Below are 20,506 nucleotides of genomic sequence, written 5' to 3' on the forward strand. Positions count from 1 at the left end.
GTAAAGAATTTCTTTGTAATATCTAGTCTAAAAGTACCTTTATCCACTTTAAAGCAATTTGCCTCATCCTATTGCTTGCTACATGCTATTATAAAAAGTCCCTCCCCAGCTTTCCTGTAGGCCCCAATTTGGGTACTGGAAGGCCACTATAAGGTCCCCCTTGCAGCCTAATCTTCAGGCTGAACAGCCCCAACTGTCTTAGCCTATAGTGATCCTATATTTAAGGAGTTCCAGCCCTCTGATAATCTCCATGGCCCTCCCTCTTGGCCCACACTAACAGCATGATGTCCTTGTGTTGGATACCCCAGAACTGGATGCAGTACTCCACGTTGGGTCTCATGTAAGCAGAATAGAGGGGCAGAATCACTCAACCTGCTGGTCACACTTTCTCATGATGCAACCCAGGGTATGGCTGGCCTAATGAGCTGCAAGCACACACTACACGTTCACGTTGAGTCATTCATCAACTGTCACGCCTAAATCCTTCTCCTCAAGTCATTGCTCCACCCAGCCTGTATCTGTGCTTTGTATTGCCCTGACCCAGGTGCAGGACCTGAATTTGGCGTGATCCCACCTCTCAAGCCTGTCCAGGTCCCTCTGGATGGCATCCTTTCCCTGTAACATGCCACTTGTCATCGGTCTCCACTAGGACCATTGAGCTGTTGACTACAACACTCTGAGTGTAAGCAACCAACCAGACAATTCTTTAACCAGCAAGTGGTCCATCCATCAAATCCACGTTTCTCCAATTTGGCAACCAAGATGTAATGAGGGACAACATCAAACACTTTGATGTCATCTGCCTGGACTTGTGCAGTTCTCTTCCTTTATTCCCTGATGCTGTAACTCTATGATATAAGGCCACCAAATTTGTCACGCACAATTTGCCCTTGGTGAAACCATGTTGGCTAACCACCAATCACGTCATCTTCATTTTCCATGTGCCTTAGTAGGGTCTTCAGGAGGATCTGCTCTGTGATCTTGCCAGGCAGAGGTCAGACAGTCTGGCCTGGAGCTCCCTGGATCTTCTTTTTTTCCTCTCCTTGAAAATGGGGTTTATATTTTCCCTTATCTACTTGCATCTTCTTACTGCTTATACTTTCTGTTTTCATAATCTGAGTCATCAGCTTCAACACAGAGGGTAATGTTTCTTATAGTAACATCCTTGGTGATAGGATCAACAGTCATCACTGTAAGAACTCTTCATAGTTTCTGCTTCTCTAGAAAAATTTTTGATGTTGCCTCCTGAAACAATGGGTACTGCAAAATACACTCTGCATGGGAGTCTCCATGCCCCATTCCCCCTCCAAACATCTTTTTCCAAGCAGAACCAACAATTACTATATCAATAGTACTTAAAATAGCACAAATGGACAAGTAGGACAATGGATGCTGACTTTGTTCTGCACTTTTGAAGCACTCGCACAAGGATTATTTATGTGAGCGCAATCAGATCCAATATATTTAAGACAGTTTCCAATACTGGGTTATGAAAATTTAAAGTCATTTTGAAGATATTTCAACAAAACTGAACAGTTTTCAGATATGTTACAAAATGAATGGTGAGAGAGGAAGAAGACTAACATTTTCAGGGTTTCATCAGAATGTTAGCTAGAAGGATCCAAGCCTGCATGCCTAAGATGCATAAACATGCACCTTACTCCTAATCCATCACAATATATTTTTTTAAGAAAGCAATTCTCATATTAATCCACTTTTCTGCACTAAGGCCACATATCTGGAACTTCACTTTCATTGCTTCTATAAAAACATCTTGAAGCAGTATTTGTGACAGATTTATTTATCCACATTATTTTCAAGAGTACATTATGCATTAAGAGGAAGCAGGCTAGAGTATTTTTCCAAGTTTCTTTTTCTGTTCAGGATTTCCTAGTCTTGGCAAGCCTACAGCATTAGCTGCCAATTTTATCTTCCACCCTGCTGAGATAAACTTTTAATCTTTTAATGTGGAAAAAACAAGAGAACTAATTACTTCCTGATTAAGGACATATAAAATTACTTTTTGCATTACAAGTTTATTGCATAAGATAAATGAAAACTATGTTTGCACCATTTTAGGACACACTGGGAAAACACTAAAACAATCTTTAAAACCTCAAATAAAACTTCATAAAGCAGAATTCTAAGCTTATTTTAGCTAGGATCCAGAATCGCAGACCAAACTTACCTCAAGAGATTAATGTAGGTATACAGTCTATTTTTCTTAAAGCAGGCTGTTGACCTTTGAAAATGTTACTGAAATCCTATAAGGCTGAGTTGACACAATCAAATCCAGTGTGCTTTATTTGTAATTTTTAACATGGTTGTCATGGTTTTGTAATTTTTCTATTGGTATTCCACATCATCACATCGTGTGGAGCACAGAGAAGAACTACATGTCCCAGAGGACCTCATGGTCAGAGAGGGAAATATGTCATGAAAGGGACACTCGCTCTCTCTCACTGCCTGGCAGTGAGTGTGCATGTGCTTCCAAGCTGTGGCGCCTTCAGGTTCAAAGTAGGCTTCTCAGTCTTCGGAAATCTCTCTCTCTCTTATTTTACTTATTAGTTTCAATTTCAATTAGATTGTATTATATTGTGTTATCTTGCATTCTGATACCATAGTTAGTAAAATAAGTTTTCTGCCTTAGATCGTTGCTGCTGCTCTGTTTGTTTCCTTAAGCCCAGCTCCCATCTCCTTACCTCTCCCCCTTTTCCCTTCCCATTTTTGGGGTCAGGGGGCCCATGGGCCTACTGCTCCTGTCACAGACATAGATTGATATAGATAACTCTATGAGAATGGCTCATGATAGATGTATATAAATAAACTCATATGCTAAATTAATTTCTAATATTTTAAAAGAAAATAGATTTTAATGTAAATAATATTTGAGGAAAACTGAAGCACCATGAAGTACTGTAAGGAATTTTCAATGTTATATAGGGCACACTGAAATATCTGAAAGCTAAAAATGTACGTCCAGATTTAATACAATTTACTGAGGCATACACAAGCAATATACATGCTATGAAAAAACTAGAGTGTCTTGCACTGCAGTGATTGCTTCTGCTGTCTATCCTTGGATACAAACAGAGCTGGATTTATTTTACTGTTTTTAAATTACGATGAGAGGCTCTGAGGATTTTCAGTCTGATGACATCAGTGGAGAATATGGATTTTACAGAGTGGTTGAAGTATTTGTTACATAATTCTTGCCATCATGTCATTCCTGATTAAAAAATTTCATTTCTGATTGGAATGAAGCACAATTGATTTTATCATGTCAGAATTTCTGCAGTAAGATTATCTAATACAAATTAATGCTCCTGATAATTTTTCTATTTGCAAATGGTAGTATTTGGTTCAGGATTTTTACTTCCGTAAGACCTTTTGTTCTTGCTATTCCAGACAAAAACTGCATGCCATTGGGGGTAACAAACAAAACAAGATAAAGGAGACTTCAAATTTTTTGAAGTAAACAATGGTGGGCTATTAATCTTAATAAACTTACCTAATGAATTCTATCAAGCATGAAAAAATAAGCATTTTGAAATAATTGTTTCTAAAGTAAAGTAATTGTCATTTTCAACAAATGTTACATTCAAGTCCATTCTGGAATAAATGAAATTCTGAATACTTAAAACTGCCCAGTGAAACTGTTCTACTAATAAATTAGGTGTCATGCTCCTCAGGTTCTCTGTCTATCAGGTGTGTTTAGTTAATACCTAGCATGCAGTGACAGGACTGAAAGCATCTTAAAATACCTTTTTTTTTTTTTTTTTTTTTTTTTTAATTAAAATAATAAAAAAAAGAGACAGACTACTGAAGGAGAAAGCTTACTCATGCTACAATGAGAACGTGTGATTAACGATCCAATGACTATTTAATGCACAAGCGATTCAACCTAATCCTATATACAGACTGGGAGGAGCAATCCTTTACAGTAGCCCTGCAGAGAAGGATCTGGGGGTCCTGATGGATCAAAAACTGAACAACAACCAGCAGTGTGCTCCTGCAGCTCGGAAAGCAAATGGCATCCTGGGCTCCATCAGACGAGATGTGGCTAGCAGGGACAGGGAGGTGATTGTCCCTCTCTACTTCGCCCTTGTGAGATCCCATCTGGAGTACTGTGTCCAGGTATGGAGCCCTCAGTACAAGAAAGATAGAGAGCTGTTGGGAAGGGTCCAAAGGAGGGACACAAAGATGATCAGAGGACTGGAGTACCTGCCCTGCAAAGACATACTGAGGGAGATGGGCTTGTTCAGCCTGGAGAAAAGAAGGGTGTGGGGTGACCTATAAAATGGGCCTTCCAAGTACCTAAAGGGAGCCTACAAACAATAGGGGAGCCAACTCTTTACAAAGGAAGAAAATAACAGGACAAGGGGAAATGGTTTTAAGTAGAAGGAGGGAAGATTTTGAGGATGGATATCAGGGGGAAGTTCTCTACCAAGAGTGGTGAGGTGCTGGAACAGGCTGCCCAGAGAGGCTGTGGATGCCCTGCCCCTGTATGTGTTCAAGACCAGGTTGGATGCAGCCCTGGGCAGCCTGGTCTAGTATTAAATGTGGAGGTTGGCAGCTCTGCCTGTAGCAGGGGGGCTGGAGCTTCATGATTGAAGTCCCTTCCAACCCATTCTATGTTTCTACAATTTGTTATTCTATGACTCCTGGGATGCAAGAGCAGCAGGGCTTCCTCACAGAGGTTGTACTACTACAAAAATCAAATTACTCTTCAGTTGTGAAAACAGAAAGAGAAACAATGCTATTGTTAAAGTGGTGACTTACAAGTAGTCTACAGTTTCAAAGATAATTCAGAATTTTATATTTACTAGTTAATGGGGAAAATAAAACAAAACAACAACAACCAGAAAGAAAGAGTTCATTATGTAAACAAAAAGCACTCTTTGTTGAAGTAATTCTTAGTTCAAAGAATGACTGTGAACTCAGCTTACTTTATAAACAAGCAAAAATTCAGATGTAAGCATTTACACAGCTGAAGATTCTGAAAAGTGCATTTAACAAAGTTTACTGTCAAACCTTCAGAGCTTCTTTTGAAGACATGCATCAGCTTTCTAGACTCTCATTCTGAAAAGTCAGTCTTTCAGCTAGTACGATGTATGTTTACTAGTTTACAGTTCCATACTGTTAGCATGCTGGAAGTTTAAGTGACAGTTAACCATACCTGAGACCTTTGAAAATGGTAATGACCAGTAGGTTATGTTTTGTCTAAGAGGTGTCAATTGATGGAGAAAGTAAGGTAAACTATTCCTACAAAGAAAGATACGAGTTTAGCTGGTAAAGTGGAGGAAGTCGAGAATTATTACTTACCTGAAGAAAGTATGGTGCTCCACACAAACCTTCCATAACCTCTTAGCGGCCCGATGGTTTGGCAGTTTGAATCCAATAGTGCTCTCAAACTGTTCCAGCTGGAAAGAATTCACAAGTAAATTAAAGAATTTCCTTAATCTGTTTATTAATTACGAGGCCAATCACATAGTTCTGTTACTGTAACAAGCAATAATTCTCCTGTCATAAGACTTCAAAAGAAAAGAACACAAAACACTAGAGTTTCCAATCTTTTAATATAATTATATTAGGTGGGTTTGTCACAACAGTTGATCACATTATCACTTCCTATCTGTACTAATAACTCTTCTGGAAAACCTAATAATACTTCTTTTTTTTTCTTGCTAATTTTCTGACAAGCTGCCCAATGTACTCTTAAACTGCAGGAAATAATTGTACTGCCGGTTGTGATGTATGCTTCTATTGGATCTAATACCAATCTGAAATCCATAGTGTAGTGTCACTCTGACCGATCTGTTTCATTATATATGAGATTATAGAAAAACTATTGCATCGGTGTTTATACATCTGTATTCCAGAACTTACGAAACTACAATGTTTGTACTGGACTGCTGACATTTAGACTTCAAACTAAATTACTTCATCTTGTGAAATGCAAGAACCATTGGTATTGTTATAGCTCCTGTCACTTCATTTAAAGTCTATTTACACTAAAATACTTAAGTGCCTTCAAACTGATACTGTTCTGCACTTCAGTACATCAACAGAACAGGGTCTGGAAACTACTCTGAAGTTTAGGTGAGAACAAACACTTGACTGTTCTGAGAAATGAAGAGTTGCTTTATAAAATTGCATGTGATAATAACTTATGGAAATTTAAAAAAAGACATCTTGAAACCAAAATTCAGACACTTAAAATATATCTTTAAAACTTGCCTCACTGTTTATAAACACAGTTGATTTCATATCAGTGTAAAGTACCAATACTGCTTTTACGTAAGACTATGGAAAAGTAGTTGGCATGCCACTGAAAGTGTTTTTTTATAAATTTATAATCTGCTTTAGCAGATAGTACATACCTTGCCTAGAATAATTCAGGAATAAATTTAAGTCTTTTTTCTATTTAGGTCTGCAATTTCATAATTATCTTTTGTCTTATTTACTCACAAATTAAGAATAAACTCTAAACATTTCAGAGCAAAATTCATAAAGTTCAACTTGTTTTTACCAAGAATTTCCTGTTAAAATGAATTCAAAATGTAAACCTTCTTCCTTTATCAACTTTATTTTCAGATACCATTGTAAGTTAATGGAAGTTGAATTCAGTATTTCCATGGCTGCTAACAAAAAGAGCATCCTACAGGACAATTCAGGCCTTTGGCTACACTCACAAAGCTAAAAGCATTGACATTTAATGAACAATTATACCCGAAGAGGAAGTGAGTCTGGCTTCTCCCTTAAGGCTGCAAGTTTCTGTGGACAGGAAAATGAGGGCAGAGTACTAGATTTGTTTGTAAAACTGCTGCATCTGGTAAGAAATAAAATTTTCTTCTTGGATAACATTCATTAACCATAAAAAGTGTTTAATATAAGCTGTAGAATTTGAAGAGAAAAATCCAATTATTTTCAATTCCAGCATAAGCCTGCTAGAGTGCCAGGTAAAAACTGACGATGTTATTTTGTTGCTAGATAGAAATGTTTGGACCAAAAGAAAAAAAAAAGACAGACATTACTTACTTCTGCTGGCCTGACTTTGATGTAGAAATTACTTCTCTTATAGGAAATCTTCAGAATTTTTGGCCAAGCAAAGCGGTTGATTCGGAGTCTGTCTTTGTAAATGAGCAGTCCATTAGCACATACACCCAGCATGATATCCACGCCTTCAGAATCCTATCATGTATGAGACAGTTTCATAAAAATCAGGTTAGTAGTATTCCAAAAAGAATAATTATCTCTGGTATAAGCTTGAAGGAAGAATTTGTTTCATATCCAAACCTAAAAGTGAATGAGATACTTAAGGAAGAAATGACAAAGTAAAACATTTTCAGAGGAAACACCCTCCCTCAAGACCTTCCTCTTCCCATACTCTCTAAGACTCACAGTATCACACAAATAATTGCATATTCTTTTTGGCTTTACTTTATAGTCCCAAGTCTCTTTGGCATTAAAACACAGACATTTTAAATTTTCTTGGACACTCTTAATATTCTTACAATGCCTGCATATCTGTGCATGATATAAAGATAGATTTAAAATGAATTCTAACAATTTTAGAGCTGTTAACCAAGTAATTACCATGATCAAGAGATAAAAGACATTACTGAAGTTCTAAAAAATTTTAAATGAAGTAATTTGTATATGCTACATCCTTAATATCAAGCACTGTCTTCCAACCAAACCAAACCCCAATACCTTGGCATGATGCAAATCCACTCCGTACATTGAGAGCCTCTTAGCATTTTCTAGGAACTGGGAATCCGCCTGTGCTGGAGTCAAGCCCCTAAAACCATTGAATAAACTTTGAGTTCACTGACAAAAGTACCAACAATCAAAACTAACTGGAGTGGAAAAAGATGAGTTTATAAGGCATCAATAGCACTCTTGCCCTAATGGGAAACTATTCTTCCAGAGTATATTATGTTCTTTTAATACTTCTTGTGTATACATATATATATATATATATATATATATATTTATATATATATATATATATAAAAATATATATATATTATATCTCTTATATATATATATTTTTTTTAATTATTATTATTATTATTTTTATTTTTCACTGTTTCAACATTTTTAGGTCAACATTTCCTAGCATAGTAATTCACAGGCTTTGACAAAAGCGTTTATCCAAAATATTCTTTTCTGATATCTTAGTGAAGATTTTGAATTGCTTGGAATTAAGAACTCCAGTTAAACAGCAAAAGACTCCCAGAGCAACAATAAACTTCAGTTTAACAGTTATACACAAACTCTTAAGAGAAATGACACGAGCATGACAAAGCATGATTTCATTTTGTTCCACTATATCTGACAGACCTGTGTGTTTTGTGTAGTTCAGCTACTTTCTCCTCCATTTCTTGAGTCTGATTGGGTGCAAATTGAAATTCACTGATGTAGTCACTACGATGCTCCTCTGGGTCATGATCACCCATTTCAGCCTGCAGGGTATATGAACCCAGGAGGGCGTGAGTCACAAAAGAACATGGCAGTCGACCAGAGGCAATATCTTGGCGAAGCTGTAGGCACAAGAAATATCTGCAAGACAAAGGAAAGCAGAAACAAAAAAACAACAAAAAACGGACAAAGTTACCAATTCAAGTTCAGATGAGATACTACAGAATTTCTCCAAATACATGTGATCACAGAAGCACACTTTAAAGCAAGTGAGTACATTAGCAATTTGTTACACATTGTTTTATTAAAGTATCACTTTACTATGAGGTAATTTCTTCAATTTAAGAGTCAGTATCACTTCCACAAATGATATGAAAAGCAGGAAAAATTCTGATTTCCAATGTACAAATGAATGAAAAGATGTATCTAGTAACAAAAGTAAACTTACTAATGCCTTCATTTCACATTCTTGACTTCAGCTGCTTAAGGTTTACAAATAAAACCCATGAATTTCCTGATCATTTCCTACTGAATATCCCTTTGGCTTAAAAATTGTAACTTTTATATACCTTATAGCATATACTTATATAGTTATGTAAGTTCACACTAGCTAATGAAACCATGTAACGCACAGTAGAAGTCTGTTTTAATATTGAACTCATAGCTGTCTCCCTTAAACCACATATGGATTAGAAGTTAATTTCAAGGACTGCAGGCAATCTTTTACCAGAGAAAACAAATTAACAATCAGCAGACATAATGTCCTAGCACAGATATTTATTTATTTATACAATAAATCCCAAATTTTAAGGAATTTAGCTTTAAGCTATCATTAAAATGCTTTTATCAATTGAATATGCAATTCAAAGGCCAACTGACTTACTGGAAAGTTCCAAAGTAAACACAGACAGTTAAGATATACTGCATACTAAAGGTCTTAAGCTACCTGTAGCAATGTATCAACTACAGATTTGTAAAGCTATCTTATTTTGTGCAGAAGACTGATCGGATGCAATGTGTAATAATATATCTCATCACAGAAGAATTAACTAATTCCAAATTATCAGCAAGTGCTTATGTTTTCCATAACTACTGAAAAACAAACAAACAAGTAAACTGAGCAAACTCTATCCACTGGTTATGTTTGTCTTACAGTGCTTTATTTTAGGTGCCTAGAAAGCACTGAGAAGGCAGTGGATACTATGTAAGCACTAACAATGATAATTACTTTTTATGGTTTTATTTAATACACACATGTAAAACTAAGTTATATTGTTGAAAATGTAAACTACAACACAGCTGTACCCTCATTTACTCTATAATAAAGCAGTAGCCCAAAAATAAACCCCGTTTCCTTCAGACACACTCATTTTTATTTACCTCCCCCCATCCTGCCTTCCTTCCAAATCATATCCCCACTTATCATTATATATTTTTTTTCTGAATAAACATTATCCTCTCATTAAGAAAAACCTTATTAAGAAAACACAAAGGGACTCCTCTGTGTCAGTCCTAAGAGTTGTTGACATAAGAACAATTTTAACACTCTATACTAAAGTCAAACCTGCTTCGGCATCCAGAAACCAAATAAGTCTAATTTGATCAAATACCATTTTGTTACATTTAAAATTATGAACTATGCATACCTAGTGATGTCTTCAGTCAATTGAGAAGGATCAGGAGGATAAAATTTCACATTAAAAGTGAACAGCCAAGGTAAACCTAGACACAGGAAACGATTGTTAATCTCAAATACAGATGAGGCAAGCAAAGAAAGAGCCTCACTGAAACAAAAAAAATATTAGGCAGAGATGTAAATCTTAGATTAGTGAAAGCTTGAAGAAAATACTTGAAAGTACTCTCCCCCCTTTTTATATTACTAAGAACCACAGAATATTTTCATTATCAGTTAAATTAATATTTCACTGTGTGATATGTTGAAACTTATTTTTTAAAATAATGTTTTACATCAAGTGATGTAAACAGCACAAATGTTTCACTTGAAAACAACCATACTCTCTTACCACTTTTGAGGTATTCTATTCAAATACATACAACTGTTTGCACTAAGTCTGCATTTATTACCAACACTTCCAGGGCTAACAATCTCTGTTTAAACTGATCGTACTTTGGTGGACTACATAATTATTATGAATGTGAGATGTCAAAATGAGGTCTGTGTTGTATACAACAGAAAGAAAAAGTAAACTGTTATTGAATGCATGCAAAACAAAACATTAACTATTTCTCCCTTAAATCATTTAAGTTTTCTCAAATGAGAATACTTTTAATAACAATTGAGTTTAAATTTTTAACGTGTCAAAATTGTGAACACCACATTCACCTTATATACCAAAGCACGCTTAAAACTAGGCTAGTATTTTGACAAAGTATAACATGCTGCCTTTAATCATAACTCCAGTTTCAAAACAGCTTTCAAACCTTAAAAATGTGAGGCACCCAAATAATGAAAATCCATTATCAGAATGTCACACTTTTGTAAATCCATGTACAAGAGGAACATGCTCACTGAAAAGCACTAATGACTTGACGAAACATAGAACTTTCCAAATTCAAACAAGTTTTATTTGGCACAGCACAGTCATGTACACATAAAAGAAGGTACTAAAATAGAAAGCCAGAAAAAGAATTTAATAGTTTGTTTCTTGCATGCTTCTTTATAGCAGCTAAGCTTTATCATATCTTGCCAGACAGAGTAAAACTACAGTGTAATTTGCCAAAAATGATGATGAAAGATTAAAAAAGAGTAAGAATAATATAAATAAAATTAACTACACTATTTGTGTCTCTCATCCCTTTTCTCCTGATACTAATAACACTTTTGGTGAAAGATTTGAAAATATCTTGGAAAAAAAAAAAAAAGGCAATGATTTTATGAAGCTGATCAACCATGAATTTTGAACCGTATAAATCATGCATTAAAAGATATCTATTATAACAAAAGAAACTACCAAAATGCCATTTCCAACATACCACTATGGATGCTGGAATTTTTTACTTAGGTTGTTTTCCTAGACACAAATAACTGCAGTGTTTTAAAATTTCAAAGCTGTTACAGTGAAAAGGTATTTTGTGTCAAAATTGCAGCATTTCAAAAATTACTTCAGATTTTCAGACATGAGAACTCACTGGAGCACTTTATTTTCTGTATAATTCTGTTTAACCGAGAACCTTGTATTTCAGCTGGCTGCTAACTCACCGTTTCCTTTAAAGAGCTTAGTAATCTAATGTATCTTAATGTAATAATTCGTTAGGACAATGACAGCTTTGCTTACAAACTAAGAGACATCTCCTTCAGTGAGAAGGCCTAATTTGTGTGATGGACATATAATACCAAACTGGGTAAAATAGCCCTCATTGCATCAATTACTGAAATCTAGCACAAGACAGAATTAAGACAAAAACTCTGTAAGAAAATTTCTAACGATAGCTTGTAAGATGAACAAATAGAATGAAATCTGAAATAAATAATATGATGGAAGAGGACTAATCTATCTCTCAGGAATTTAGCATCATTAAGTGTTAATATTAAGTGAATCAAATTGATGACAACCAACGGTTGAGCCTAAAATACCTACACTAACAGTAGTTAGGAACTGGAATGATAACAGTTCTGATTTGTGACATTAGTAGGGTTTATAGAAAGCAGATGACTACTGAAGACAATAACACAAAGTATCAATGTCCTCAGTCTTAAAAAAATCATTTAAAAAAATATTAAAATCTAACAAAACATTCTTCAGCACATATTTTGACAAATAATGGGTTTTTGCTGAAGACATTTCTGTAGAATAAAAAGTTACTATACCTATGAACTTTCCTTTCATTGAAAGAATAATTGTAGATGGCTTCTCCTTACAAAAGTGTATTAGTAAATTTTAACAGTAGTATATATACAGAATATTAAAGTAGTTCTCCGGTAAAACTTCTGTGACTTTCATTTCTTCACTAAAAAAAAAACCAAACCCTCAACATAATAAGGGATTTCATCAATTCACAATGATTATCAAAAGGTTTAATTAACATACTGCTTTTCTTAATTAGCAGTGCTGCAACTGGATCAAACACCTCAAAAGAGATCAAAGTCAGTTTCTTAAGTAACTTACATTCTTGTTGAGTTGGAAGCGTAGGCGCACAAGTTTTATTATCATTACCTCCTCATAAAATTAGCACTATCTCCCCACTTAGATTTCATATCAGCTACTAAAAAAAGAACATTTCCACTGAATAATAATAAAAAATAATGTTGGTCACAAATGTGCAATGCAATGAGAAGAAATTCATTAAGAGCTGTTCTTTTTATAGTGGTTATTTTGAGACATTTAAAGTCAGGATGAGCATTCTCTGAATTTAGAGTCTACTATAAAAGTTAGATGGCTATTGAAATACTTGAATGAACTTTATGGAAACAGAGTAAAACAAATCACCCATTGCATAGGGGTTGGAACTAAGTGATCTCTAAGATCCTTCCTGACCTAAGCCATTCTTTGATTATCTGATTCTATCTTGAGTATGGGAAATAGACTTCTCACAGGTATTCAATCAGAAACATGTTGTATAGAGAGTACACAGAAGTTCCACAATTGACAAACAAAAAAAGCTAATGTTGGACTGGTCAAGTTTGAAAACAAAAACATGCTTTATGTAAGATCTATTGATTTGCTTCTAGTTTCATATTCTTCTGTTGAGTCTTCTAAGTTAAAGAGCCCTACAGTAACAAACATGACTATTTTTGCCAGATAACACTCTCATCTCATAACTCAAATATCAGCAGCAACATTTGAATAACGTTCACTGTTTTGAGATGCAAAAATATCAACCCATTAGTCAAATATAAAGCAGAAAAAATTGGGTCATCAGCCAGTATAATGATTAACTTCTATAGCACAAGTCTCTTCCTCTCCTTGGATAAAAGACAGAAAGAGAAGTTTTAGTTTCTGTTCTAAGGCTAAATGTGTCACTATCAGACAAATTCTCCTAATGCTCTAAGCAACTTAGGCAACATACAAACCATTGAGTTCAGAAAGAATGTTTCTGTGAGCAAAAAAAATGGGAGCATAACAACTGAGTACATAAGTACTTACTTCGAATTTGTCTCTTAATTTCCTTTGAAGAATCTAGCCAGTTCTGGAAAAATAATCAAATAATAAACAATATTTAAAATCACTTATCAGCAAGAAGTAGTAACTTTGTACAATTTCATACAATGCAATTAAAGTGTGTACTGTTCCAACATCTATTCTCTTTAAAATTTCCTGGAGAATCCTAAAATTGAAGTTGTAATTTGGTAGCAAGTCTCCCTGCCCTTGCACATAAATGAAACTGTGTAATGCCATCCACTTCGTGGTTGTCTTATTGCTTTATACTATTTACACTAAATGGATATTCTCACAATAGAGGCGGTTTAGCAAATTACATTTGACAAATGCAGTTTTCTCTCACTCGCATTTTATTGACATAAGCAGAATTCTCAGGAAAGGTTATGTAATCCCTGCATGTCCATGCCTACACACCCATATAGAGCTGTTTAAGACAAGATTTTTCTCCGGATATCTAAAGATTTATTATTTCCATCATTTTTCTTAAAGAACATACATTTCAGCACTGCTAACAATCAAAGGTGCTTAGAAAAATGACTCAAGTTTCTGAGTTTCCCCAAAGCAAAGTTCTCTATGAACACACATGATTTTAACACTGACAGAATGGCAATGTTCAAAATTAGAAGCTTGGCTCCATTTTAGGCAATGTACATCAAGCCAGTTGTTCATATCAACAACAAGCTGCCTAGAGACATTGTGGAGCCCTGCTTCTCTGGAGAGCATTTACATTTCAGTAGTCCACTGCAGACAGTAGCAGCCTCAAGATCAGAGGTGATCTCAGCATCAGCACTAACATTTCTAAGCACTTCTAAATAAGCATAATTACAGGGATTTTGTTTTTGTTTGTTTTTCATTTGCATCTGTGCCCTTTGTTACGAATAAAACAAACATTATTGAAAAAAATCTACTCTGAAATAGACCCCTTAACACAGAATAGGCAGGTCTGTCTTTCAACACAAAAGACAAAGAGTATGTACACTACATTGCTCCAGTAGGCAAAAATCTATTTGTTTGTGAATGGTAAGGTTATAGATATGACAAAATAAGGAATTGTCAAAGAAGAACAAAACGTTCTCTAACAGTACAAAAGTATTTTGTACAAATTCAGAAAAGCAGCATTTCCAGCTGGTGCCCACAGCATAAGAGCACAAGCTTTCTAACACTTCTGCAGACCAATTACAGTGTGAATGGAGCATTCATGAAATTTTGGGGGGTGTAATGCAATGAAATAACTAACTAAACTTGAGATCAATAAATTGACCGTTTATAAAGCCATGAAAAAAAACGTTAGTAACTTTACCTAAATAGCTTTAACATGTCTATTAAAGCTAACAAAATCAGTATGATTTGAAAAGCATAACATCTCTCCCAGCTGCACAGAACACCCATAGAGGAAAGTTAATGGGACTCCTCCTCCAATGGTACCCTGATGTTGCATTAGGGAGCAGTTCTAATTCAAAGAGTGCCTGGCATTGAGTTTCCACACCCCACAGCTGCTGTCTAGTTGAACAGCTGGCTCCTAAATGGGTGGCTGTGATAACTACACAAGAAAGAGAAAAAACACATCATTCAGTATTTAGTACTGACAGGGATGGAGGTCAGAGATCTGTGGCATTCCAATCTCAAGGGGAAATATTCATAACAGGAAAATGTATCAGAAAGAACTGGTACTGAGAATGACTTCAAACTTGATTTTAATACAGAGAGTTGAAAAAGAAAAGGCTAAAACCAGTCAAAATTCCAAGTCTCCAAGCTTTCTGTGGCAGATATTGATGAACAGAACTCATCAGTATCACCACCCCCACCTATTAAACAAATCAATACATAAAATGTTATTTTTTTTTCTTTGACAGGAATGAAAGGATGCCAAGATATGAGAAAATCCTAAGAACCTTTAAAAACAAAAGTAAGAGCACCTATCTTACCGATTACATTCTGTGAGGCTGTACTATTTCAAATCTACAAGCATGAAAGAAACATCAATTGGATGGGGGGCGTGGGGGAGAATGAGAAATCTCTCAGCAGACAACTAGAAGTCTGACTTAAGATGCTGCAGCGGCTGCATTTCACATTGTCAGGATGCATTTACACCATAAGCAGGTCTAGAACTTGGTAAAATTTGTGATGTACAAATGTGATAGCTTTAAGTCTGGTAACTGAGTGACAATAGCAGTGAAAATAAGACACCTATACAACTAAGATGCATGTTGCAGTACAGACCGTGCAACCTACAAGAGACAAGTAAGCGCTGACTCATACCAGAGCTAGGGGTTTCAAATTCTTTTTTGGAATTCTGATTTTTCTCACTCATCTCGCAATTAGAACTTTGAGCGGCAGCAGAGCCCCACATCCACACTTGTCATGCAGCAGAAAACCTAACAGATCACTTAAGAGATACTTCAACTGTTGGGAGCCTCCGTTTCCTAAAGGAACTGAAACAAACCGCAATCCTAAATGAGGCACTTCAAACACATCTTGCTGAGTATCTTGCTGTAAATGTTATTTCGTACGAGACAGTTATGACTGTAAGCAATGGCTGATGACAACATCATCAGTTGCTTCTACTTCTTTCTGCTTTTCTGTCTATTTGTGATCTTCAGAATTTCTAATAGCATAAAGCTCAGTAAAGTTTAAAGTACACACGGGTCAGAAACAAAACAAACTTGTAGAGCTTTGACACAGTCACCTGAAATACAGTGTAGTAAAAACCTATAAATTTATGTTGTTTACCAGAAGAGTTTTACTTGCAATTTCCTTAAGACAGTAATAATCATAGGAGGAAAACAGAAAAGTGGTTGCAGATGGTACTCATGTAAATAGCAAGATTAAAAAAACAAAAGGAAAACATAAGTGAAAATTCATCATTGTTTCAAGGTCTTAAACACTAAGTACTGTCTATCTATTTAATAGTTCCAGAAAACCAAAACCAGGATCATTTTGTGTGTGTGGCTTTGAGTTATTCTACAAACCCTGTGTCTTCTTTAGCCGTTGCACATGACCAGCAATTTTCACATCACCACTTTTCCCCCCACCACATCACCTTATTAAATCATGTGCTGTACAGTAGCCAGATCTGAAAGACTGCCTCAGAATTTTAATAAGTCTCTTACTGCTATTTCTATTTGTGCATATTGATCACAGAATGCTAACTGAAGAAAGAAACAAAATCAGACAATCAGTTCTCTTAGATGCATCAGTAAGAACAAAACACTAATGAGGAATAAAACAGCTATCTTGCATATATATCAATGTTTGTAAAATATATGCCAATTGCACAAGAGAAGAGCTGCTCTAATAGCTTTGGAAATCAAAAGCTCAAAAACAATCAGCAACTGAGGAGGACTAACCCTGTTAACAAGCAAATGCGGTACATTCAAAGAACAAAAATAAAACAAAATGGGAAATCTAAGTAAAGAACCTCCATTTGATGCGTTTAAGAGCCGTTCGGATGTGGTGCTCAGATATATGAGTCAGCAGAAGGTTGTTTAGAGTTGGGAACTATATAGTTAGGCTGAGGTTGGACTTGATCTTTGAGGTCTTTTCCAACCTGCATAATTCTATGATTCTATGACCTGCCATACTAATCTGCCATACAAATCCAAACTTTCCTTCTCTGTTTTTAAAAGCTGAAGGTCCTCTGTTTCATCTCTTAAGATCTACCAAAATGAGCTCTTTCCTGATGTAATTCAAGAATCGGAGGTGTGCTTTTAGACATTTCCTCTCTTTCAGAGATACTGGATGATTCAGTGATACACTGTATTTCACTACCTGTATACATTCATGTACTACAAGAATATAGAGTAACAGAAATAAAGGGACCACAAGTGATAACAAAAAAATAAATGACATTATTGTACTGTATAAACTTCCACATCAAGCAAGTCCAGAAAACAACCACATTTTTTAAGATCTCAAATTTATTCAGTTCACTACATTAGACTTCACTTCAAACATAAAAATTAAATTCACTACAAATAATTAATACTTCCTGACATGAAAACAGAGATTAAAAGAATTACATTTTTTCCATGTCAATTTGCAATTATTAGTCTGTTCTTTATGATGGAAAAGATGACTACAGGTATATTTTGGTTTGTGGACAGAGTAACAGCTGGTCCATTACTAACCATAAACATTCAGATGCAGGGGAACGCTAAATTGGCTCTTAGTCATTAGTGGAACTAATGCCAAAAGCTGATCTAAGATGTTCCTCAACTCATCAGTGTAAATGTGCTCACCAAAAAAGTGTAAAAAAAAAAAAGAAAAAGAAAAAAAAAAAGAAAAAAAAAGAAAACAAGTTATCAAAAGGTACTCAAGATAACTTACTTGAATGTATTGATGCCAAAACATTCCTTCATTTCTGAAATTAGCACTCAGAATTGGAGATGGACTAGCTCCAGTCTCATATTTTCAAGTCAATTTGTGAGATCCTGTCTGGAGTACTGCATCTAGGCCTGTTTCCTCCATCACAAGAAAGATGTGGAACAGTTGAAGTGGTTCCAGAAGAAGGCCACAGAGATGCTCAGAGGGCTGGAGCATCTCTCCAACAAAGAAAGGTTAAGAGAGCTGGGCTTGTTCATCCCAGAGAGAAGGCTCCAGAGAGACATCATTATGGCCTTCTAGTAGTTAAAGGGAGCTTATAAACAGGAGAGAGACTGAACTGTACTTGGGCAGATAGTGATAGGACAAGAAGGAATGGTTTTAAACTAAAAGAAGGGAGATTTAGATAAGATACTATGAGGAACTGCTACTCAGACGGTGATGAGACACTGGAACAGTTTCCCCAGAGAAGCTGTGGATGCCCCATCCTTACAGGCATTCAAAGCCAGGTTGGATTGGGCCCTGGGCAGCCTGGTCCAGTGGTTGGCAACACCACCCATGGCAGGAGGGTTAGAAGTAGATAATGTTTAAGGTCTCTTCCAACTCAAGTCATTCTATCATTCTATAAAACGTAATTATAAAGCCTAGCATTTTTGAATCTTGGGCCAAGATATCCTTCATATTATTTGGCAGAGCATTATTAAGCATAGTTGAGGCAGTGAAATTCTTGGAAAAGTAGGCAGAAGATAAGTTTGTTTTTATTATTTTATCATCCATAGATTTGTTTGTGTATCTGTATTTTTAAAAAGGTTAACAAATGAAAGTCTTCAAAACTCTGGCAGGTTTGTTAGGCTGTTAAGACAAACAGTTCTCCTATCTTCACTGGTAGGGGTGGCAAAACATTTTACTATAACAAAACAAAGCCCAAGAATTGTTTGTTTTCCAGGAAATTCAAATAATTACCATTTCAAAGTAATAAACATAAACTTGGTTAACATACACAGTATTATTTTGTACTTGATACAATTCCACAGTAGACTAGAACTGTCAGTTTATAACTGGTTTCTCAAATGTTTGTAAAGAAATATATTTACTACAGTATCCCTTACTAAACAACTACAATCACAGTAGCAACGTAGGGGAAAAACAAAACCCTAATACAGGCTTACCTTCTGATCTGAATTCTCATAAAACGACAGCCCAAAATAGTCCTTTTCCAGTAGATTGAGATGTTCACACACTTTGTCAAATAGAATTTGTCCTTTTGCTCTTTTCTGGAAAAATAAATAATAAAAAGTACTATTAATAAATATGCTTGATTTTATGAACATTGATAAAAAAAAAAAGACTGAGTAAGGAGATACAATCAGTCAGGACAACAAAAAATGTCAGTAAAATAGATTATACAGCTGTAAGCTTTCTTATGATAAACTCTTTACCATATTTTAAAAACTACTTGCTGACTTGCAAGTACAAGGAAAACTCAGTAGCATTTTTTTATTTTAATTATATCACACATTTAGTTGTTGCTGAATAGTTTTTAAGGTAGTTTTTCTTGATCTTTAAAATAGGCATGGACTTCATGTGAGCCAACTTTTTCCACCAAAGTATTTTTAAATATAAAGAACCTTTCCACTGTGTTAATTTTAGTTAATTTCTGTATTTCTAGCATTTTTGTATTACATCTCAATGACTTTTCTCAATCACATACAAACTCCCAAGAAAACGTGTAATACTGTAATACAAAGGTGGTGAGGCACTAGAATATATTGCCCAGAGAAGCTGAGAATTCCAACCCTGATAGTGTTCAAGGACAGGCTGGACTGGAAAGGCAGGGAGGTTGGAACTGGATGTTCTTTAAGGTCCCTTTCAACCCAAGCCATTCTATGGTTCTATGAAAACCAAAACCTTCCCTCATCTTCAAGAAACAAAACAATGGAGTAGACCAAAAAAAGTAAGTGATCTAACCAGTAGAAACACCATACAAGAACAAGCAGAGAACAGCTAACAGAACTGTCAAATCTGAATAGAAATTTTGAGGGGAAGAAAATAAATGAAGAGGGCTGCCTTTTATCTAACTCTCGTTACCCAAAAATAAATCCATTAAACGCTCAAAAACAAGTCTTAGAGAAGTTTATTCTCAAAAGCAAACAAACCAATCCCTGGAATTAAAAATAGAAGAAAGAACACCATTTTCATTTTATGCTAATTTCAGTGTTGCAGTCTGATATTTTATAATGGTAATGAAAAACAAAATTTTAATCATACTCATAAAATATCTGCATTTTGCAGCTCTGAAGAATTACAGCTTAAGTAAATTGCAGTTAGTCCTGAAGTTTTATCTGTTATTTCCACACTAGAAAACGGGAACGTAAACATGGTCACCCTGTGTCTTCCTATTGCTGGTAGTGACAGGCCCATGTCCTTTATCTGTGCATCAGATTTTATGGGAAAAAAATTGCTGTACTGGAGATAGCAGCCAACAAGAAGCAAAACATTTTAGATCATTTGGCTTACAATACACAATCAGGGGTGGGGAAGATCAGAATTTCTTTCCACAGTTAAAATACAGCCTGTTGGTGGAACATTTGAACATGAATAGTATGCAGTTTAGCCTTTTGAACCTACATGACTGTTCA

The 20,506-nt window shown here is 35.4% G+C and overlaps 1 protein-coding gene across 15 annotated transcripts in view; it reads right to left on the reverse strand.

Moving 5' to 3' along the window:
* EPB41L2 (erythrocyte membrane protein band 4.1 like 2) overlaps nucleotides 1–20,506 on the reverse strand; it is a 92,682-nt gene that overhangs the window by 24,056 nt on the left and 48,120 nt on the right. For all 15 annotated transcript variants that reach the window (XM_072330994.1, XM_072330996.1, XM_072331002.1 and 12 more), the window contains exons 5-11: nucleotides 19,037–19,141; nucleotides 13,533–13,575; nucleotides 10,074–10,149; nucleotides 8,350–8,568; nucleotides 7,717–7,804; nucleotides 7,042–7,194; nucleotides 5,326–5,423 (exon numbers count right to left, since the gene is read on the reverse strand). In XM_072330994.1, the coding sequence (XP_072187095.1) occupies nucleotides 5,326–5,423; nucleotides 7,042–7,194; nucleotides 7,717–7,804; nucleotides 8,350–8,568; nucleotides 10,074–10,149; nucleotides 13,533–13,575; nucleotides 19,037–19,141 (782 nt within the window). The remainder of the gene's footprint in view (nucleotides 1–5,325; nucleotides 5,424–7,041; nucleotides 7,195–7,716; nucleotides 7,805–8,349; nucleotides 8,569–10,073; nucleotides 10,150–13,532; nucleotides 13,576–19,036; nucleotides 19,142–20,506) is intronic.

This window comes from Excalfactoria chinensis, chromosome 3 (assembly GCF_039878825.1).
Source record: "Excalfactoria chinensis isolate bCotChi1 chromosome 3, bCotChi1.hap2, whole genome shotgun sequence".
Lineage (NCBI taxonomy): Eukaryota > Metazoa > Chordata > Aves > Galliformes > Phasianidae > Excalfactoria > Excalfactoria chinensis.